The sequence below is a fragment of the Pinus tabuliformis genome, chromosome 4_2 (assembly GCF_031772625.1).
Source record: "Pinus tabuliformis cultivar Carrire ecotype Pingquan chromosome 4_2, CPIR1, whole genome shotgun sequence".
Lineage (NCBI taxonomy): Eukaryota > Viridiplantae > Streptophyta > Pinopsida > Pinales > Pinaceae > Pinus > Pinus tabuliformis.
Genome location: NC_142304.1, coordinates 591,860,930 through 591,884,980, shown reverse-complemented (window position 1 = coordinate 591,884,980; position 24,051 = coordinate 591,860,930). Strand labels below are relative to the sequence as shown.

The following is a 24,051-nucleotide window of genomic DNA, read 5'->3' as shown; positions in this document are numbered from 1 at the left end:
ATGAATCTATACTGGTTTTAAGAACGCTCATAACCCAACACTTACTTATTTTACAAATCCTTGGGAGGGTGTGCTCTTTGTTGCACCATACTTCCTTGATAGTAATTTAAGATCCATTAAATTCCACATGGATACTCATATCTTAGAGGTAAAGACAACATAAAACTTCCCGATCCAAAGGAAAATTTATTGTTGTGGATGTAGTTTGTTGTTCTTGTATTGCTCACATCTTTAGGTGTTGAATAACTTAACCACCACTTTAGTTGTTCACCTTGGTGAATTAAATTTCCATTTGTTTTAAGTGACCCTAGGAGGTTTTGAAAATTATAGAATTATGTAATGAAGAAGGGAGTGGCTTAGGTAGGTGCATTATTCAACATTAAATGGACTTGTGTTACCTTGCTTGGAAGTTAAGAGCTCCACTTAGCAATAAGCTTTGGGCTATGCAAAAGATGTATAAGAGACTGTATTGGATAATAATAACAACTTGTGGTACAAGATTTGGTAAAGAAAACCCTAGAGCAAAAAAGAAATAAGAGCTAATTCATTAGCCCATTATCCGAGTGGATAAGCTAAATGTATAACAAAACAATCCTATTTTTAAACCAAAAAAAATTAAGCTAACCAAATTTTTAAACATCTACAAAATTTCACTAAAATCCAAATTCTATACACGATGGAACTTCACTCCAAATAATTTTACCGATGTTAAATTAACTCTAATACTTAAGCCCATTAAGTCTAATTGGTAGATGTTTCTCACTAAAGAGTGTTGGCTAACCATTATTAAAATCTCAACCAGATTAGAAACTCGGTTAACCCACTTAATGTGCTTATAAACCATTTCATTAAATTATTAAAATTAAGGGTATAAAAGCAATACATCCAACTCTATCTTAAACCTCTTCACTAATAAGCCACAAATCTGCCAAATCTTTTGATTTAAAAAAAAAACCCCTAATTTTGAATCCAAATTCCAAGATTACTTCAGATTGTTCATGCACGCTATCCCAAACCTCTTCACTGACCAGCCGCAACTCTGCCAATTCTTTTGATTAAATAAAATAAACCTAATTTTGAATCCAGATTCCAAGATTACTTCATATTGTTCATGCTACTCCGATTTAACATTAAACCGGTAAACCACGTACAAATGTTGTAAATATATATATTTTTTAAATTGAGATTTCTTAATCTGTCGGTCTCAGAAATCAAGTTGTGAAATATCAATTTCATAGTCTCTTCTTTCGGTTCAGGAAATCAAGATGTGAAATATTAAAATTCGTAGTCTCTTTCTTTTGGTTCGTTTCGTCCTCTGCAACTGAAAAAATTGAAAAACTAAGGGCGCACTACCTATGGAAGGCCAAGGAGCCGAAGGGTGTAATAACGGTGAATTTCAACATGCAAATTTATGTTCTCCTCAACGAAACATCACTTCGAACCATGGCCAACGCGAAGAAGCTCTAGTACCTGCAGGTTCCATGGCGGAACTTCAAACAGAGGACAACAGTGAGTCCCTTAATACTCAAAGAAAAGAAGGTGAGATTCAGGGTTCCAACACGGGTGCTCGGGGAGGGCCCCTTTTCATGCCTGGATTGATCAGTCCCTATACAAGCGTTCGTGAATTTGAGGCGTCTGTTACTGCACAGTTAACTGTAAGTATAGTTGCTATTTCATGGCTCTACACTTACAGGGATTACCCTATGCTTGTGGGGTATTTTGTGTTTCTATACTAATAGGGATTGCTCTGGTAGTATTTGGACTGACATCTTTAGTCGCTTGCTATTGACTTTGACTCTATCTGCGACCATCCCGTCAAGAATTACGAATCAACACTGGCATCTTTTTCTATATGATTGCGCATTTCAGTAAACATTATTTTTCTGGCGTCTATTGTATTTATAGATTTAAACAAGAAATGCTATCTTGGTGGAATTGTTATATAATGTTTAAATCTCGTTTAAATCTCCCTTAGTGATGATGGAAATGTTACCAATATATTATCAAACATGTTATGCTTTTTGGCGTCAACCTGTCGTGATTCTTAATATTTTACCGTCTCATTCTCTTCTGTCACTGCCTTGAGCCAAAGAGGCAACTCAGATTTATTTTCAAGTGGGCCGTTCAAATTCTGCCAATCAATTCAATTTGAGAAAACCAGAAAAGATTAAGTTGGATACTCAAGCAGGGCTTGATGACAATCTTCCAGCTGCATGCTTTTAACTTACACCGACGTGAATTATAGGCAGAACCATTAAGAGTCAGTTCCACTTTATTGGATGTATGCCTTGACTGTAATAAACTAAATCCTACATCTCGTCATTGTCAAACATGCATTGTTGTTTTCCTGGTTTAAACTGAAATGCTGTGTTCAGTCATTCTGGAAAGTATGGTATCCTTACTGGGATCTTGAGCCATAGAGGCATCCCTTTCCTCAGGGTTGGATCAAAGCATATATGATGCAAGACTGGGAATAAGAACCATTATGGCGAGTTTGCTTTTGGTGTTCAATTAGATAAGATGCGTTGAGTTCTTCGCCTTTTTGCCTTTGTTGTTTAAGAGGATATCTCATGATAGTTTGTTCACTTGTGGGGACAATGCCGAGACTCATAGTATCAAATTTAGTGGAGTGGAACTTAATATTTAACCATGCTTTAGCAGACAGTCTTTAGTGGTTACTAGGTTAGCTGTCACATTTTTTTTGGGTAATAAAATACTTCCTTTGACTACTAATATAAGTTAGTATGTACACACAGTACATTTTATAAAAAATTATGTGATCTGCTTAGCGGCCACCTCAGGCTATCTCAACACTAGGTATGATCCGCTATTAAAACGGTCACTTGGGCATACATAAATGCTAAATGCAGTTCAACAGGCATAAATCTATAAACAATAATAAAGTCTGGGCATTTGACGCACATATAAGCACTCATAACAAAGATCATAACTTAGGCAGCTGATGGGATGAGGCCTGCATTAGGTGGGAGTTGCCATTGCCCTTGGGCATGGGTCGCCAACCTTTATTAACTGGTTCCGAATAATAGATTGCAGACCCCCAACTCACATTATCATGTAGAGACTCCTCATTAGGCTTCTTCATCTCAGAAATGGGAAGTGCGACCAATGCCAATTTGTTATTTTGGTGCTGCAGTGGGGGGGTCCAACTAGGGGGGTGTTCCCTTCTCTCACGGACATCCCAGCCAACTACATGTTGTAACCTTTTTTCAAATCTTTGTGATTGCTTGGGTCGAGTACAATGCTTTGGAGAGTCTGTGGGAAGCTCCCTACTCATAATGCAGGGAGCACCCTTCTAATATTCCAACAAGCCACATCCAATTCAACTTTTTATACCTGCAGAGTTATCTATATCTACATATATCGATTGAGCAGATTAGCAAGCTATTAATCTACCTAGGGGGGATAATATGGGGTACCAAGGGAGGTACCCAAGGTAATAATGTAATAATGGGATGGGCCATAGTAATAAATAAGGTGGTTAACCCATATCATGTAAGGGACCACAAGTAGTTAGTAATAATGTAATGGGCCCATGGTATTAGTCGATGGTATGAGGGAACCATGGTAATGATCCATGGTATTGTATTTATGAGGCCTATATAGAGGCTAGAGACTCCAAGTGAAGGATAGTCAAGGATTATTGTATGAACAGGCATATGGCTTGTGGAGTGTTCTCCTTTCTTAAGGAGTGAATGTATGGTGTTGCCCTACCTTAAGGGTTTGATCAATAAAGAATCATTTCATATTATTTCTGGGTTTATTTGCATTATCTTATATTTTCATATCAGATCTATAATATTTCTGGGTTAGATCTACAACAAGTGGTATCAGAGCTTGTTATAGATCTAACCCAGAAATATTATAGATCTGATATGAAAATATAAGATGATGCAAATAACTCAGAAATAATATGAAATGATTATTTATTAATATCAAACCCTTAAGGTAGGGCAACACCATACATTCACTCTTTAAGGAAGGAGAACACTGCACAAGCCATATGCCTGTTCATACAATAATCCTTGACTCTCTTCCTTGGCATGAAGTCTCTAGCCTCTATATAGGCCTCATACATACAATACCATGGGTCATTACCATGGTTCCCTCATACCATCAACTAATACCATGGGCCCATTACATTATTACTAACTACTTGTGGTCCCTTACATGATATGGGTTAACCACCTTATTTATTACTGTGGCCCATCCCATTATTACATTATTACCTTGGATACCCCCCTTGGTACCCCATATTATCCCCCCTAGGTATATAACATTCCACCCCCCTTAGCATGTTTCGTCCCCGAAACATGGGAAGAACACAAATAATAAGATCTACTCAAAAGAGTAGTCCACTGGTACCATGCACGTGCATCTAGCCATGCAAGATAAAGGTGAACCCTCGATCTCGCTGGTGCCTCGCTCGCTTGAGAGGGAAGTTGACCCTGGCAGCTCTTCTATGTTGATGTGTAGTAGGTGGATCTTCGCTCCTCTCTATCTGTCCTGCGGGGGTTGTTGTCCTTGTGGCTAATTGGTTGCCAGCTTGATGGTTGTCTTGCGGGGTGATGTGGGTGATGATATGTTGAAGTTTTAACCCACGGTGTCTTTTTCTTTAATTCACCCCTTACTAGAGCCTGACTGTTATGTTGTGGTGCCTGCTGTGGTGTCTTATCTTCCAATATTACTTCAACCACTGAGCCCTCCTCAGATGTATCAGCACCTGTAACCTTTTCTGCTTCAGCCTCTGTTTGTGTTTGATTGTCGATCATCACTGGCTCATCATCTAATATGTCAGACCCTGGAACATCTTCTGCTTCAGCCTCCTTGGACTCTACCTGTTTATTAATGGAAATATCTTGTAATGTAATTTTCTTCTTTTTATACCAGAGCTTCAGGAATTTCTTCTGTACATTAATATTGATAGTACCCACTGATTCCATCCAAGGGTATCCCAAAACAACATCCATGTTATCCATATCTGAAGCATAAAAATCACCATGAAACACATACTTATCCATAGAAAGCTTCAAATCCTTATAAATTTGAACATCCTTATCATCAACCTGTGTATTTTCAATGTGTTTTGTTGGAGCTTGCAATTTTTTTGCCAAATTAACATTGATAAAATTATGCTTGCAACTAGGATTGATAGAAACAATGATCTTCTCTTTCTGAATTAATCCATGAACCTGCAATAAGGATATACCAGTAGAACATAACCCCTGACGTGTCTTATTCTTTTTTCTAGCACAAGACCATTTGTCCATAAAGAGTTTTTCAAATTCTTTATCCGACAAGTCGTCCAACTGTTTGATGCCAAGTGAGTTCCACCATCTGTCAGCCTCTTCTGTCAAATTAAGCCGTACTATAGCTTTCCAAAATATCCCATATTTGGACTTTATTCTTTGTATGAATTCTTCAATAGTAGGACCATTATCTTTTCCTGTAAAACATAGAGTCGCCATGAAGAGGGTTTTGAAAAAATTCACTTACTTGGAGAAAATTTGAAATTGTCACAGTTCCGTTAATATTGCTCAGAATCCCTATTATGACCTGTTTTTGGAAATGGAACAACCATTCTGCATGTGTCCATGTGATAGAAATCCTGATCCAGACACTAGAATTTCAGATCTGCGCTACCACACTCCCACCGTCACTAAAATTGCTGCAAAAATCGCTATATTTCCCTCATCTGGACTCCGATTCGACCGTTTTTTTTTTGAAATCGGGTATTTTTTCACATAGAATTCAGATCTGCAATTAGATTTTTCAGATCTTGTACCAGGACATCTAGATCTGCGCCGCAAACTCCGCTGCCCTGAAAATTGTCTGCAACCCCACTGATTTTTAAGTCAGCGATATCTCCTTCATCCGGACTCCGATTCAACCGATTTTTTTTTTGAAATCGGCTATTTTTACACAAAGAATACAGATCTGCAATTAAATTTTTCAAATATTGCACCAAAACATACATATCTGATCTGCAAACTCGCCGCCCCCGAAATCCTGTAAAAAATTAAAAAAATTTCTCCACTTTTGTGCCCAAGAAAGTGCTCTGATACCAATTGTTATAGATCTGATCCAAAAATATATGATAATAGAAATAAACCCAAGAAATAATAAGATAGAAATAGAAATGCTTCTCTTTATTGATATCAAACCCTTAAGGTAGGGCAACACCATACATTCACTCCTTAAGGAAGGAGAATACTCCACAAGCCATATGCCTGTTCATACAATAATCCTTGGCACTCTTCCTTGGCATGGAGTCTCTAGCCTCTATATAGGCCTCATACATACAATACCATGAGTCATTACCATGGTTCCCTCATACCATCAACTAATACCATGGGCCCATTACATTATTACTAACTACTTGTGGTCCCTTACATGATATGGGTTAACCACCTTATTTATTACTATGGCCCATCCCATTATTACATTATTACCTTGGGTACCCCGCTTGGTACCCCATATTATCCCCCCTAGGTATATAACATAATGCAGGGAGCACCCTTCTAATATTCCAACAAGCCACATCCAATTCAACTTTCTATACCTGCAGAGTTATCTATATCTACATATATCGATTGAGCAGAGCAAGCTATTAATCTAGGAAAACCTTTAATAGGCCATGCCTCATTAAACATAGCATTATTCCGTTTCTTCCAAATGAAAAAAATCACTTCAATTTGATTAGTTGCCATACACTGCAGATTTGAATGGCCGGAAGAAGCTCATCTCCTAAGAGGGAAACTTCCAATATATGCAAATAGGGAGGTGTTTGCCAAAATATTTAGTGAACCAATCCTAGGCTTACTTTACATATATGATATGAGCGATTGCGAAAAGGTGCTTCAGAGCTTAAGATCTACCCCAGTGGGGATACTTAGGCTATGAGTTGTGAAGGTGAATCAACCTATTTCCAAGAGTCACGCCCCTAAGAATGAGGGACTTGTTAAAAAAGGCCTTTTTGAGTTTGACCATAGGTTTTCAGATTCTTTGTTGTGGAAAGAACCATGTCGTTTCTTTAGACATGAGTCTTCAACATTTATTAGATTATCCATCCATGATAGGCTTATGAGAAATCCTTTTGCAGCCATGGATTGGTTTGTATTTCTTGAAGGCCTTCTTTTTCGTTCCTTCCACTAGGCTTCAGGGGATTGTGAGCTTACCTTGATAAGTAGAGAGTTGGAGATCAGAATCTTTAATTTAGTCAAATAACCAACTTGATTGTGTTGGCCTCATGAAATTTGCCTTTAAAAAATCTCAAGGACAACAACTGCGTTGTTTCGGCCAAAAAATTTCTTTCATGCATCAGAATATGAGACTACCACAAGGAATGGTCATTGAAGGACAATCTAGATCTAAAAGGCTGCCCATTCTTGTTGAGATGGGGTTTAACAACTGGTTAGGCTTTCCAGATATTTTTTGGAACAAAAATAGTAAATACCTATTACATTTACACAACTTGGAGTGAATGTTACCCACCCATTTGGGTAACCCTTGGGAGAATTTTTTTTCTCCTTTTGTTTCGGCCAGCCAACCAGCAGCCCTATCACGATCCATAGATAGCTAGCCTCAGCTGCTTGATATCCATCCTCTTGTTAGTGCTCTCTTTCATCTATATTGCTCATCTGATGAAGGCGGGTCATCAATTTTGAGGTACATTAATCATTTTTGTATTAAAGTGCTTTCATTTAATATTTAAGGGCATTTTAGTATGAATCACATGTTGAAATGGATAATAGACTGCTTTTGGTTTGTACTTTGTTCCCATTCTTCACCTTGGTGGTTATTGTTGCTGCAAAATCTAGTAGGCCCAGTGCAAAGCATCATTGCATAGGGCAGACCTTATGGCAACAAATGAAAGGGTTGCTATTGTAACTTCAACAACCTTTCTCCCGCCCTTTAATGGTATTAATCCACAAGGGAAGCTTTCCTAGATCACCTAAATGATATTCTAATGCTATGGCCCAAGGTGATGGATAAGAGGTCTATAATATGGCCCAGAGTACTGGCAAAGCCTAGGAAGGCCTAGATGTTCTATAAGTTAGGGTTTGATTGATATGCAATAATAGGGTGCACAATGTCATATAGTAGTCCAAATAATCAACAAAGAGGAACAAAGGCCTTCCCATAGAGACTAGGATTAAGGCTAGGAGTTTGAATTTTATGGCTTAAATGTTTGCATAGATAGCAAACAAGTGTGACACCAACCCTAAATAGGAACATGCACTATTTTAGGTTTTGCCTTTATATGTTTTATAGATGCAATTCCTAAATTATGAGCCACAAACAACCAACACGAATTCACTTTTATGCAGAAAATTTGCCTTAAAAACCCTAGCGGCTATTGGAAATACTGAGAGGGTGGTGAATCAATATTTCTTATCAATTAATATTTTTAATCTTTCAGAGCATTAATTATCTTTAACATTTCATCAACATAAACAATAAACAACACCATTCAACAATGCACAATAATCAAGATAGTAGACACAAATTTTTAGGTGGAAAACCCCCCAAGTCAAAAACCACTGAACACTTCTTAATATTTGTCTTCAAAATAATTACATCAAGTTTTCAACTCCAATTGAAGGAGGCTCCAACCCCCTGATTTACAGGCTCCAACCTGTAGGATGCTCCAACACCCTGTTTACCAACTACAACTGGGAGGATGCTCCAACGCCCTAGATCTTAGGTTCCAACTTGACGGATGCTCCAACACCCTGTGTACTAGCTGCAATTGGATGGATGCTCCAACGCCCTGTGCAGGCTACAACCTACCCTAGCACCACCTTGCCGCCCTGAAGTGTTCTCAGGCTCCAACCTGAAGGTGACTCCAATGACCTACCTTGCACACCACTCTGCCACCCTGAAGAGTTGGTGGACCACATTTCACAATTTTTAGACTTGATCCCCTTGTGCTCAAAATCAATATAAGGAAATTGTAATGAAGGTTCTGTTGCTCTGCTCGTTATGTATATCACTATCAAATCTTGGCAGCCTCACTGCTCAATGTGACCACAGTACTTCAAACACTATTCACCAAACCTACCTCTGCTCAATCTCAATGCCAAATCAAACCACTGCACAATCTGCACATCAAACTGAGAATCTGCTTCTGCATCAGCTGTACTACCAAACCCTAGCTGTCACATCAACTGACTACTGCACAATACTGTTGCATTCACACTATCACTGCTGCTGCTATACAAAACCCAACTCTGCCAATAGTCACTGTTTAATAACCATCTACTTCCATGTAGGTATACTGCTATCACTGTTCTATGTCAGTCAAGTACTGTCATATCATCAAGAAACTGCCATGTACAAGGAATAGTATCAAGATTCAAGTACCAAAAGATGCTGTCAAATGCCAAGTGCACACCTATGTAGATAACTATCCTAACACTGTTAGTTTTTGTCAATCACTTCTGTTGCATCACTGTTGTCATCACAGTCATCAAGAGGTATAGATAGTGCAGACCTTAGCAGGCTATCAAGGCAAGTGTCACTAGTTGTATACCCACTAATATTCAAGGTGATACATCAAGCTTACATAAAAAATCACACTAGCATATACACTTGTCTTTTCATTGGTGTAGATGTCTTGAACTCAAGTTAGCTTTGGCTTCAAATATTTACCCTCACTAAAGGTTATGTACCTGTCTTATGAGGAGAGTACCTGCACACTTTACTGCTACTTTCTCTTATAATTCTGAACTGAAGCTCGACTGTCCATCCATCATGAATCGAGTGATCCTTGCTTCCTAACTCTCACTGCCTCCTTGCAAAGTAATTGCGCTGCCAACTGTAAATGTGCTACTGTGGCTTTTGACTTCTAGGTGTAACAATTCTCAAATTTTTGCACTATCCTGTAATGTACCCTCAACTATTTGCCTTCAATGATGGAATGATAAAGTGAAAACAATGTACTGCCTTCAAACCTTGCTATAGAATTTACTGCTTCTTGCAGAGAACTCTCTAGGCTTCAGACATAAACTTTCACGAACTTTGACACACTACAGAACACAATGTTTTGGATTTCGAATGAACAGAGATGCTCACACTGTGCTTGTCACCAAGTTTAGTATTGCTATATAGGTTGGCTTGTAGGCAAATGCTGAAGAAAATATATGCATATATATGTGACAAGTACTATCTCCGTTACACAATGCTTGTACACCTTGAATTTGCACACAGTGATTTATTTCTACTAGATATCACTGTAACATATGTATCAGATTACCATACTTCAGGTTGATTGCGTTAGGTCTGCAAGCTTCAGTACTGTCACTTCTCATTGAGAACAAGGCCAAAAAAAACTCGCTGACTTCTGTAGCTGCTTTACACTTTGTCTAGAATTGAGATCAAGCTGCCCTTCAAATGAGACTAATGGAGTTGCCCAAGTCTGCATAGGAAGAGTAGTTCTTCGTTGTAAAGGAGGAGCTGAGGTTCTATTCAACTTCGCTGTCCTTTTGCTGCCTGAACCTTTCGATCTTCTTGTGCCACTTTAATCACAGAATATTGCAGAGATTTGTTTGGAGTGGTGCCCTAAAAGGGCCGCAAGAATGAAGGTCTTGTAAACAAATTCTGAGCCAGACCTTTCGTTGACATGTAGTGTCTTGAAACAAGGACAATTTCACCAAACGATTTTGCTGTTGGTGAAAAGATTTTGCTGTTCTGTGATGAAGGTCGCAGAAGATGGTGTATTTTGGAGCTCAGTCTTGCAGAGATCAACTGCCTTGTGATGTCCAAATGGAGCTCCACAGAATCAAATTTGCTAGATATTAGGCTTGTGCTTTGGTGCCCTAACCGCAGGGATTTAGGGCTTCCTGAGGTTTCGGGTCCCTCAACAGTTGAACAGAAAACAAGCCTTTAATCTTGAATATGCTAGGCCACAGGAGAGAGGATATGCTTTGGATAAGAGAGCTCACTTGAACCTGCAAGAAGAATACCCAACGAACCACCAAAAACCCAAACAAAAACAAAAATATAAACCCTTTCTTCTGAACTTTTTTGCTGTTTGTACATAGGTCGAAGTTTCAGAGCTTATTCACAAAAGATCATTCATTTGAAATGCATAGATTTTGAGGGAGATCAATGTTCTTTTAATAGCTCTTGGAGGGGTCTTTTAAGAGACTGTAACGAACAATGTTCGTATATGCAACAATAATCTTCAGAATACTTCGAAGACAAAGACATCCCTTGTAGAACAAGTAACTGTATATTGAATATTATATAAAAATTGATGAGATGATGTGAATGTTACGAATGCGGCCTGCTTATATACCTAGGCAGGTGCCTCTCCTCTCCATGAATGGTCATGTCTTTAAGACACGCCTCTTCATTACTAAAGACTATTCAGTTAACCTTATTATGACTATCATTGTTTACAATAATTTTATTATTTTTATATAAATTATATTCATAACATTGCTTTCCTCTTCAAAAAGCTTTGTCCTTAAAGCTTACTGATGAAAGGGCTTGATCTTATTTTATTTTTGTCTTAATATAATTTTTTCTCTCTACCTAGCCTAATGTTGAAACTTTAGCAGATCGCTTCTTGTTTCCATGTCTCATCAAATTGGTGCAACAAGTGGAAGACAGGGACTTAAATACTTTCAAATAGACCCCAAGATGATCCCCTAGACTCTATATTGGTTAGGCCTTAGTTTTCTAGTTGACCAGTACCCTGGAGACCAACTGATCTCCATGGGACCCTTATAGAGCTGTTGTTTCAGGCTTCACATTGGTCCAAACCACTAGATTAGTAGACAATCTAGTAGACAACTTAGTTTGAGATGACCCCAAGGCAGGGCAGCCCCTGCACAATACAACCAGGCTTCCATTTGGACCTACTTTCCCATGGCCTTGGATGCTTGAGAGGAGGGCTCCCTTGTTCTTGTGATTCTCCAGTATTATATAGCTAGGACCCTCTCAGCCTTACCGACACTCCTTAGGACATCATCCACCGATGCATTGACAATTTTGCAGTCATTGATGACTCAGTGAGTGAGACTCAGTCTTCACACTGGTCCTCAGCAATTGGTGTTGACACTCCTTGACATCATCTCCTTTTGATCAGCACCAGTTTTCAGCCTTGAGTGTCCTCTTCTCTCAGTACTGTAGCTTCTTCACATTATTATACAAACTCATACTCTACTTATTATGCTTTTCTTATTGGTATTGTTAGCTTTATTAGGTAGATGTTTTTTTTGATGATTGTGAGCTTAGATTTTCTGAATTAAGCATTTATCAAGGAGTTGCTTTCACACTCCTGCATTGTAGTTTATAACTTATGTTACTGGATGTACTTTTGATCCCGCTGAGCTACTTTTGTGGTCATTAATAAAAGTTATCTTATATAAATACAAAGAATTTGTAGATCTGCTTACATTTAGCAAGAAGGTTTTGTGCTGCTTGATTTGGATTCTTTTAAGTGCTTCTCTGTGGCATTTTGCTTTGCCATTGAGGGTGCTCCGGTGATATAAATTTGTAATCTACTTTTGTGAATGATTGCAGAGTCTTCAAAAAGAACTGGGTGATGGTTTACCTGAAGCTGATAATTTTGACATTTCGTAAGTTAGATTCAGACCACCTTGGAATTTTTAATTGTTTATTTGGAGAAGATGATACTGTGATGCTCTTTCTTTATGTTTTTAAATTGATCTATAGATCCATTTATGGAACAACATAGTGGCTATGTAATTTCTTTAACTTTTTTGTTTAATCGTATATGGTTTCTGTTAAGGAAAACTTCATTCTTAAAGTGTTAATTCTTCTTCTTCCCTTTTCCTTTTTTTTCTTAAGAATGCAAGAGTGTTTGACCATATGCCATTGATAAAAAAGGAAACTTACAGCCTCAGTCCATGATCCTAGTTAACAGGTACTGCATAGATGTGAAGGTACCCTATACTGATGGTGACAGAATTAAGTGACATCAACATATATATGACCTGAAAAGAAACATACATGTACTTCCTTTCTGACCTGAAAGAATCTGCTGCTCTGAGCACCAAATTAGCTTTTAGTAGTTTCATATCAGGACTTAGATATCATCCTTACACGCTTTAAAATGTTGGCTATCTGATAATGACCCAAATTTCAAGCTTAATTAAACTAGGATACAAACCCATAACTAAAAAAAGTGAGAATAAGTAGGTATTGCTGAGACTTTGATAGATGAGAAAGTTACCAATCAATTCAGCTTTAGGTCGATTCAAAATCTGGTGGACTCTGGAGGGCTAACAAGCAGATTTACCCTTCTAACAAATCCACTGACAAGCATTACAGAGTCCTTGCATACATATTTTCTGTACTGAGAAGTGAACCGAAAGAGCATTCTCCTGGTATATCTAATATGAAAATGAGGATGTCCTTATTTTTTAATGCATAAAGCTCAAATACATATTAATTTTTAAACAATATGACTAGTTAGAGCAAGGAGATGCACAGTGGAAAAGAGAATAACAATGATAATAAGATTGATTGGTTGACAACCTTGTGACATCCTTTCCAATCTGTCACCAAAACATTAATCCTCCTCTCAGGTCATCGAGGTGCAAATGCACAGGTCCCATGTGTGGAGAAAATCGCTCAAGCAGGAGCTTTTTGCACAGGTTAGGTGTGAACGTGAGAAGTAGTTCGAGACAACTTCTAGTGACTGTTGATCACTCAAATGTCAACTAATGAATTGTCAAAGACTCTATGCTAAAGCACATTTTAGAGCATTCCATCATGGTCAGAACAGTCAGAATTTCAGACATCATCATCATCATGCAGCTTCTGGTCAACGTTTTGTATTTCAAATTCTGCAGCCCTGTGGGGTTATTGTAAAAATGATTCTAATATGATGAAAACAAAGCCATGTAAAAGACCTAGGTAGCTTGGGATTTTGCTAGAGAGTTTTCACTCCAAGGAGTTTTTTTCCTTAGGTAATTATTTGTGTTTCTCAACACTAAATAACTGGTGAAGTTTTTCTCCCAGTTATACTCCAACACCGGAGTGAGGCTTGATGGTAAAGACTTAGGTGAGTCCTTAGAGTCGATGTAAAATACCATACTAGATCATGTCTAAAGTTTCGCAGAAATTGGTTGTGTCTAAGTGTCTATTTCTAATTATTAAAAATTTCCCACAGGTCGGGATTTTTAATAATTATTTGATACAAAATGTAAAATGTGTTGTCTATAGAAGTTGTAGGGGGTATGAGTAATCAAAATTATACCTCTACACCTCAACTTTCTTTCTAGACACTTTGAGGGTGGAAAAACATGTCTTTACTTGTAGTATCCCAAACGGGAAAATTTTGCAGATTCTTGGAAGTTAGCTTAGCAAGTGCTACGTATAAAATTCCATTCATTTACTCCACCAGTAGAATACCAGTGTCTCTGGCCATAGATGCTGCTCCACCAGTAGAATACCAACTCATCACCTCTCTCCAGTCCAATCCTTGGCATAGACCAAGGTCAACCCCACTATGCTGATGCAGGCCTAGTGCAACTGGTATGCTGATAAACTGTCGACCGACATCCCACTGCCGACTGGAGCATGTAGTGTCCCTTATATCTAAGGGTCCCAACAGTATTATGCACCTGACTAGGAATGATCCCCCATCAATAGGATACCAACTCATGATCTCTCGCCAATCCAACCTCTGGGGAGGATCGAATGCATGGTCTCATGCTCGTGGAACAAGTCTACTATGATGATGTTGGTCCATGCTCAACTCATGCTGCTCCGCCTGGACAATCAACAAGATCTGTCCAAGGAACCCTGCCTCTCTCTCTGTAATGGACAAAAATGGATAACCCGTGCTGCAAGCCTTGTCTATGTACTCTTGGAGAGGGCTGTTTCCTAGAAGTACTGCAGCTCTACTAGCTGCCATTACACCTGTCTGCACCTCATCAATGGGTAGGCCCAAAGATGAATGCACCACCATCTCCAAATAATCCTCCCTCATCTGACCGGAAACTCCACGCTTCTCTAGTGTACCAACCTCCTGCAAAACTATCCTGTCAGGCTCCAACACCTCCTGACGACCAGTGTCTACAAGTACTACAACCCTATTGGATATTTATGCCTTTGTCTGCTCCTTGCCAATGACTGGCCCAAAGAACAGTTGCTCATCCTGCTCTATCATGGGCTCAATGTGAGCCACTAGCTGGCTCTCCAAAAATGGCCAATCATGCCCATCGTGCATATCATACTCCTGATCTGACCCACGTTCCACCATATGTTGCTCATGTTGAATCATCACGGGTGACCCATCTCCCTGAATGTCTCCCATGGGGTCTACTGACTGCTCACAGGAATGTGTATCTAGGCTGTTGTCAACAACTCCATACGACTGCTCATGCTCCTCAGAGGTATCCTCGTAAGAACCCATGGACTCAACTAAAGAAGAATCCTCATCCAGAAAGTTAGAAGGATCCTCCTCCTGATCTACCTTAATCATCTTTGCTGTATCACCCAAGCATGAGTGGTCAGGTCCCCAAGGCTTCTTGCAGGTGAAGCAAAGCCCCTTTCTCCTCAGCTCATTCTTGTTGCACGGTTGGTCACCACAAATCCTCCACAACTCCTCCTTTGTCAACTGTCTGTTGAACAATTCTATGTTCTGCTTAAACAACCTTTCAGCCAGTTCATAAGTAGCACGCGAGACCAACTGCTCCTTCCTCCATATGGCCAACAACTTGGCCTGCAATCTCCTACAAATGGCTTCATGGCCTCCCATACATGAAGACAAGATGGATTGCATGTTTGCCTTGACCGTGTCAGGATGTTGTTTCTGAATGCTGAAGAAGTGTTGGAATATTTGAAGGATCAGGTTATCACATTCAAGATCAAACATGACTTCATAAGATCTGAGCATGGCCATGGCTTCTAAAATCTCAAGCTTTTTCCCCAAGGTAAGTCCCACGGTGTCATCCAAGTCCCGAAAGGTCTCTACTATCAGTCTGAAAACTCCCCTCATAATATCATCGTTGTAAGGGAGTATAGGTACGGTCAACCCCATAATTGATTTGAAATTGATCGAAGACAAACAATAAGGTATTACAGACTTATGTGCATGGATGTGTCTATGTTATTTTATGCAACAAATCGATAAGATTGCGAAATGCATAGACACTGAAGTAGTTAAAGAAAAGACAACAGGCAAACATATAAAGTTATAAACGCAACAAGTTTAATAAGGAGTTCACCCAATACTCCTGGGCTACATCTCCTGGTCCAGCCTTCAGTGGTGGCCTCTCTATTATGTTTTCAAAGCAGAGTTTTTACAACAGTGAGCTCAATTTGAGTCTCACTCAACAGATATAAATCAGCAAGACTGAACTTGGATCCCCCAAGTCTCTGGAGTACACAGACTCTCCTTACTAAATCTCGACCTCTATTGGTCACAATGGTATGAGTCCAATCTGAGACTCAATACATGACAGGCATATATAGAGGAGCTCGCTTGAACCTCTCAAGCCCTTTCTAGAGTACACAGACTCTCTATCTCTCTCTCTGTCTTTGTCTCGATGCTGCCTTTGCTCTTACAGGCCAGCTCGACTTCTTCTCTGTTCTCTGCTCTTAGCTTTCTCAACTTGCTTACTGTTTTACTGCTTGCTTCTCTCTCTGTCAGTTCGTGGCTTTAAAGCCAATCTGCTTTCCGACTGTTCGTTTCTGCTTCCCGGCTTTCTGGTTCTCCTGCCTCTGTCTGTTTGAATTCCTCTATTCTGCGTCATCATCACTGTGGAAGTGGCCACCTGTTTCATAACGAACTGAGTGTCAGTTCTCTTGGAAATGTTTGAACGGTCGTTAGTTCCATTTGCTCCAAGATTTGCCTGCGAAACACGAATCTTTGCCAACTCATCGTCCATGCTGGACTTCAAACCTTATACAATTCGGCCTGTTTACCCCGTTGAATCCGATCATCCATCAGATCTCATTTCCGCCGTCTATCTGGAGCCTCTAGATCCTACGGTCTTCGTCCATATCGGGCGAGTAAGTAGCATGACATTTACCCGTCCGATGTGAGCGGTTTTCTCTCTCTTCCGCCGGACGCAAGGCACCCAGTGTGTGGCATCGGGCGGGACTCGGTTGAAACCACTTACCGCTTGAAGCCCTTCTGATATCCTGCCAGTTTTCGTGTGGGACCCGCCTCTGACAGAATCGGCGCGATATCTGTACGGTTTTATGACTTTTCGGTTCCGGGTCGCTCGGGGCTTTTCCTTCACTGAGGGGTTTGCCCGACGATATGTGATTAGCAACTTGTCGCTAATCGCATATTAGAAACCTCCCCCGTTTCTCAAAATGACCTCCCGTGTTGCCAATTCGTGACAGCACGCGTTACCATGGGCCAACGGTCTGCGCGCTTGACCAAGGGTCCTCGTTGCTCCACGTTGCTCACAAATTAATTCTGATCAGCTCAACCTTTGTAAGTCTTTGAAACTTTGGCATGAATTTTTCAGAGTTATGAAAACTTAGAGAGTGTTTTAGGATCCAATTCAGATCAATAATGTTACTGAGACAAGATGCAACTGAAGCATGGCGGGTTTTAAAGCCCAACTTAGCTTCTTCCCCTTTGAATGACCCACCTTGGAAAGGAGTGAGTCTAGTTCGTACAGTTTGAAAAGGCTTTTCACTGTGTCCCTCGTGTTTCAAATCTGTCCCAAGTGCAAAGATTTTGTGTCCTATTTCTGGCTCCTTCTACAAATCCTTTGGCTGTTCTTTTTGAAGAATGGCATAGACTTCTTTTGAGAAAGGTCTGCTGTTCAATTTTGTTTTTTGGTCTATATTGCAATCCATGAAGGTACTATTGTCTTTGGTTCATGAGGCGTTTTAAAAATTCCATTATTCAATGTACTGGTAATGGACTCTCCTATACACTAACTTCTCATGACTATGGAAAATACATGCCAAAGGTCAAAGCTACAACCAACTTGGCCTCTTGAAATAGGCTACTACAGATATAGAAGTAATGACTTAAAGAAAATTCAGATCTGGAATATGAACAAATCAGTAAGTTTCCTCCTTGGAAATTATTCAAAACACACCTTAGGAATCTCCGAGTTCTTTGGTCATCTTCAATGAGTAGTTTTATCAAACAGTCTGAATGATAGTTGCTGTAGGTGTAGATTGTATTATTTGTTTCAGTTGACACATACAGGGACCATTGCCACAATACAGGAAGCCTCAAATAGATGAACAAACTTCATTTAAAAACTCAGAAATATACATTCTCACTGTTGATGCAACTATAAACAATAAAGATTCTGAGTAATAACAATCATCTAGTTGTTTGGACACATATATATACCATGTATAACAAAGTTATTGGAACTTAGTTACATGTATTGCAGTGAGGCTTCAACTCAGACTTGATCATAAATACCAACAGAGAGGTTGAATGTCCTTGTCCCCTCCATAGCTCTAGTTCAATACTTTGTTGTGGTGGTTGTAGTGTTGCGGGGGAGCGCCCCCCCTCGATCCCGCTCCCAATCCGCGCTCTGGGTGGGAGCGCGCTCCTGTAAAAAAAATTGCGCTCTCTGCCTATTTCCGGGGCGAAGCAGGGAGCGTCGCTCTCGTCGCTCCGAGAGCGATTTTTATATCCCGGGAGCGGTCAGGGAGCGATCGCTTCCAATCGCTCCCGGAGCGACATGAGCGACCGACGGGAGCGAAACCCTCCCTCATTTCATTTCATCATTGTGAGAGTGAGTGAGATTGAGATTGAGAGAGGGTGAGAGTGAGGAGTAAGGAGAGAGCAAGAGAGAGTAAGGAGAGAGCAAAAGAGAGTAAGGAGAGAGCAAGAGAGAGCAAGGAGAGAGCAAGAGAGAGCAAGGAGAGAGTGAGGAGCAAGGAGAGAGTGAGCGAGCAAGGAGCAAGGAGCAAGAGAAAGCAAGGAGCAAGGGGAGATTGGATGCCAAAGAGGTAGGCTTTACAATATTGAATAGAGTGTCTAGCAATTTTTTTTTTAATGTTTATTCCTTCTTAAATAAATAAATAAATTTTTCTCTATGTTGGTACACCGGTGTGACAGAGCTTCTGGAGGCTTCAGGAATCCAGATTGACCATCTCCCTCCTTTTCAGTACTCTTTGAATGCTCCAGGCCACCTCCTTCCCAATCAGCAAGAGCTGAATAAAATCATTAAGGAGGATATTTATAGACGATACATTCAGACTACATGGACCAATCCTCCCAATGGGTTGCGTCCAAAAATGGCCTTCTACACGGAGCATTGCCTAGAGATCAGGGATGGGCTCATCATCAAACCCCAGTACACGTTCCAACATTGGATGCATGCCCTTAGAATCCCCCTCGGGCAGCTCAGAGTTGGGTCTCATAGACTCCGGGTGGAGACAGATCACCACATCGATAGGGCAGATAGGATTTGCCAGCTCTGTCACTTACAGGAGATAGAGACAGACACACTTCATCTTCGGATGCCCTGCTTACTATGAGATTCGAGGTCGTTTCCATTGTCTCTTCAGGTCTTCTCAGACTTTGACCAGCTTCCTCAGATATGTTGATCTGAGATGCCTTGCACTTTATCTCCAGGAGGCCTTCAGATTTCGGGCCCATTTTCTTCAGCCCCCCACCAGATTGGACACCACGCAGAAGATCACGGACTTCTTTAGGGCACTACCATCAGCGCGGGGCACCAAAAGAACCATTGACCGACCCACAGACACTGAGACTAGATCGGTGCGGTCCCCGGGGGGGGGGCAACCCACCAGACTGCACCAACACTCTAGGATTGGATCCACCCCTGGGAGGCGCCCTAGAACCTCCAGGCGACAACAACGACAACCCAGTATGCCCACAGGACAACAGACTTTGACAAGCTTCTCTTAGTTTTCTTCTCTTGACCTCGGATGTTAGGAGTAGGAACTGGACAGGAGACTCCTCCCTTGCTTCTTCTCCTTCTTCCTCCTCTTCTCCTTCTCTGCTTCATCGCAGTGCTTTGTTTCGAAGCCGAGAGCTCCTAGCTTCTACATTTACATTTACTTATATTCTAGATGTATTTTCTACTTTTTAAAAGAAATGTTAAAGGGGACCGTTTGGTCCACCGGCTTGGCATGATGTAATCATTGTAACAGACAATCCCGTTGACCTATTATGGTCATTTGTTGGACATTAATAAAATTATCTTATCTTATCTTATCTATTTCCCATTCCCATTCCCATTCCATTTTTTAAATTTTGCAGATTCAAAACTTCAAATTTCAAACATCATGGTTATATTTCTTGGCATTTTCTTCTTCTTGGTTCCTTTTTTGGTTATTATGGTGCTGGAGAGTAGAAAAAGGAGGGTTGAAATTGAAAATGAAGAAGGGGATGAAGAAGGGGGACATAGTGGATTTGATGAAAACCCCGGTGAGGAGGAGCTGGAGGAGAGTGAAAATGAGTCAGCTCAAAAAACTAAACTAGACCACACCCCATTGTGGAAATATGTTAACAGGCATGAAGCAGGGAAAGGGGGTGGAACCACTAAATTTCATTGCCCCCATTGCAACAATAAGTACACAGGTTCATACACCCTTGCCAGAAAACACCTCTGTGGGAAAATGCCATGGGATGGAGATAAACAAATAGGAATCAAAACTTGTACAGGTGTGTCAGTAGCAGATAGAGCCAAATACATAAGAGAGGAGGAGGAAGCCCAATACAAATCTAAAAAATCAAAGGGTTTCTTTGAACCAAGCTCACAATCACATGCACAAAGAACTCCTTCAACATCCTTCCAAGGCAGTGGATATGGAGGCACAAGGTCACCAGGTTTAAGACGTAGAACCATATCTTTGCTCACCTTATTGGCACGAAATGGTTTCTGCCATAAATGATGCCCCTAAAGGATACAAGAGCCCTGGGTATGACAAGGCAAGAACCGTTGGACTTGATCATGAAAAAGCAAAAATATCACATTCTTTGAATAGAATGACAAGTTCTTGGACTGACCATGGGGTGTCCATTGTATTTGATGGATGGACAAATCTAAAAGGCAAGCCATTGATAAATGTTCTTGCTGTGTCTGTTAGTGGTGCCATCTTTCCTTCAACATATGATTACTCAGACAAGTTCAAGACCGCCATCAACATTGCAGAACCATTACTTGAGACAATTGACCGTATTGGGCCATATAATGTCATCCAAGTCATCACTGATAATGCTCCTAATTGTAATGCAGCAGGAGCAGTTATTGAGGATAAATACCCCAACATATTTTGGTCTAGATGTTTGGTTCACACAATGAACCTTTTGATGCATGATATTGTTAAGAACAAAAACGAACAATACAAATGGATTGGTGATTTGTACAAGAAAGGCAAACAAATGATAAAATTTATTACAAATCATAGCAATACCCATGGCCTTTTCCGTAGTCACTCAAGATTGGAGTTGTTGAAGATTGCAAGGACTAGATTTGTTAGCTGTTACCTCACCTTCAGGTGCCTTTTGAAGGTAAGAGAGTCATTGGCTAGCATGGTATCAAGTCCACACTGGCAGTTATTAAAGGAAAGGGCTACAAATGCAGCTGACAGGCAAGGTTTTGAACAGGCGGAGGAGGCCGCTCTTGATGGTATGTTTTGGGCACGTGTGAAGTAAGTATTGGGTTTCACCAAGCCCATTTATCACATGATTCGGTTTGCAGATACAGATAAATCAGTGATTGGTGAGGTGTATGAGCAGATGGATACCATGTTGGGGCAAATAAAATATATTGTTGATAACAATGATCCCAACTTGTACAAACTGATTCACGATTGTGTGCGTATACGGTGGGATAAACTTAATTTTCCACTACATTGCTTGGTGTATATCCTTACACCAAAATACTACTCTACATCTTGGTTGGGCCAACCTGCACCAGGGGGTGGGGTTAGGGCCAAACCCCATATAGATGAAGAGGTATCTACAAGATATTTGCAAGCATTAGAAAAGTTGATATCTGACAGGGAGGAATGTGCTAGTGTGCGTCTTGAAATAGGCAGATACTTTAGTTGCACTGGTTTGTTTGGCACCTTTCAAGCAATAGAAGATAGAGACAGATTTGATGCTCTCACATGGTGGGAATCAATGTTGCATGAAGCGGGGACGAAGCGGGGACGTTTTTTGGAAGCAGGGACGCGGAAGCGTCATTTTCCAAAAATCTAGGAAGCGAAGCGTCTGCTATATATATATTTATATTTTTTTGCATTTATACTCAAAACAAACATCCCAAATACCAAATTAGTTGTAGAAGACATGAAAACATGCATATTTTTGCATAAATCAAGATAGATATAGCATCCATTGTACATTAATGATTAATTATTCGAGCGTCAACCATTTAGATGCATCAACCATCTAGAATCTAGATTCTTCTCCTTCTGTCTAGCCTTTGCCTCTACCTCGATTATTTAGGGATATTAGTCAACATTGCCTAATTTTGATCAAACTATCTAATTCAAGACTTAAAATATGGTAGAAAAAGCTTAACATGCTTGATTGATGATTTTGACTTGATTGAAAGGTAATTTTTTGCTAAGGGCGTGCCACGTGACAAAGGAGTTCAACAATTAACACCACCAACACTAGGGTACATATAGGGCTTGGTGCTCTTGATTAAATGCTAATCGCATACCTTCATACTTGGTATAATCTAATGAAATGCCACAATCTCATTGATCCTGAATTCCTGAAAACTGTTAAGTCTGCTGAATTTTGAACAGGATATGAAATTCTATTTTCTCCATATGAAGTCCAATGAGGCTGGAACCACTCTCAAACATCCTGAGTCATTTCATGGTAATGTTAAAAATTTAAGTAAAAGGATGAAAATAAAAAATAAAGGAGAATGTCACTTTTACTTTAAGAATTTAACATTACCATGAGGGAGCATCTGCTATATTTATATTTTGTTTGCTTTCATTCCTCACCCTAACCCAAGGTGGGCCCACCCCCAGCAAGCAAACTCACCTAAAATAAAAAAAAAAACGATTTCTAAACAGTGCGGTGCTTTTCCAGAATCATACGGAAGCGTATGCTTCGCTCTCCGAAGCGCCACGCTTTGTACAACCGAAGCGCCGTACGAAGTGCGCTTCGGAGGTTTGGAAGCGTGCTTCGGAGGAAAGCTTCGGAAATTTCCAGGAAGCGTCCAAAACAGGCGGAAGCGCACTTCCGAATTTTGGAATTGCACTTCCGGGGACGCTTCCTGGACGCATCCGCACGGGACGTGCTTCGGACCTTAGAACCGGGGGGGGGATGCTTCCTGCAACAATGGTGGGAATCATATGGCAGCCATGGACTTTTGCCAAAATTGGCAAAAAAAGTTCTCTCACAGTTTGTAAATACTTCTTCTGCAGAGAGGTGTTGGAGCACCTACAACTTCATACATAATGTGAAAACAAACAGACTCAATGAAAACCTGGCAGAAAGCTTGGTTTATGTGTACTACAACTTGAGGTTGTTGAGTCATTACTGTGATCGGGCTTCCGAGGATCCAACATATAAAATTTGGGACAACCACCCAGAGGATGATAATTTGGAGGATGGCACTATACATCTTGAAGAACTGGAAGTGGAACTTATAAGAGAGGAAGATGAAGCAACAACCATGCCACCTCCACCATCCAGTAGCAGTGCTTGAGTTCCGAGTCTTGTTCCTTTGCCTTCGTCGCCTCCATCTACACCCTCACGCGGAGGGCATGTGCCTTCTGGTTCTGGTCGTCGGTCTGTGCGGGAGACTCCTAGAAGACCACCACGACCTGCTCATACATTAGACACTTCTCGTGGCAAGGGCCACATGTAGTAGTAGATAATAGATTTATAGTTTACTTGTCTTTTCTAGTTTCTATTAGTTTTCATAACTGTTGAGTCTTGACTCTTTCATATCATAATGATATTTTTTGTAATCAATATATGACTGTGACAATTTAAGTTTGAAGTTTGAAGTTGGCAATTATAACTCATTGGTAATGATTCTGAATTATGAATGTGATGCTTCGTGAAAGTTGTTTCATTTCATTTCATAATTCATTTTATAACATTTCATTTCG

At 40.2% G+C, this 24,051-nt stretch overlaps 1 protein-coding gene across 4 annotated transcripts in view; it reads left to right on the top strand.

Annotated features, from left to right (window-relative positions):
- The first annotated feature begins 1,010 nt into the window (after positions 1 to 1,010).
- The window catches only part of SRD2 (snRNA activating complex family protein), a 254,711-nt gene continuing 231,670 nt past the window's right edge, over positions 1,011 to 24,051 (top strand). The window contains exons 1-3 of one of the 4 annotated variants that reach the window (XM_089423978.1): positions 1,011 to 1,138; positions 1,257 to 1,655; positions 12,553 to 12,608. In XM_089423978.1, the coding sequence (XP_089280104.1) occupies positions 1,356 to 1,655; positions 12,553 to 12,608 (356 nt within the window). In that variant the 5' untranslated portion in view covers positions 1,011 to 1,138; positions 1,257 to 1,355. Of the gene's footprint in view, positions 1,139 to 1,182; positions 1,656 to 12,552; positions 12,609 to 24,051 lie in introns of those variants that run through there. The other 3 variants (XM_089423980.1, XM_089423981.1, XM_089423979.1) reach the window with 3 other exon arrangements.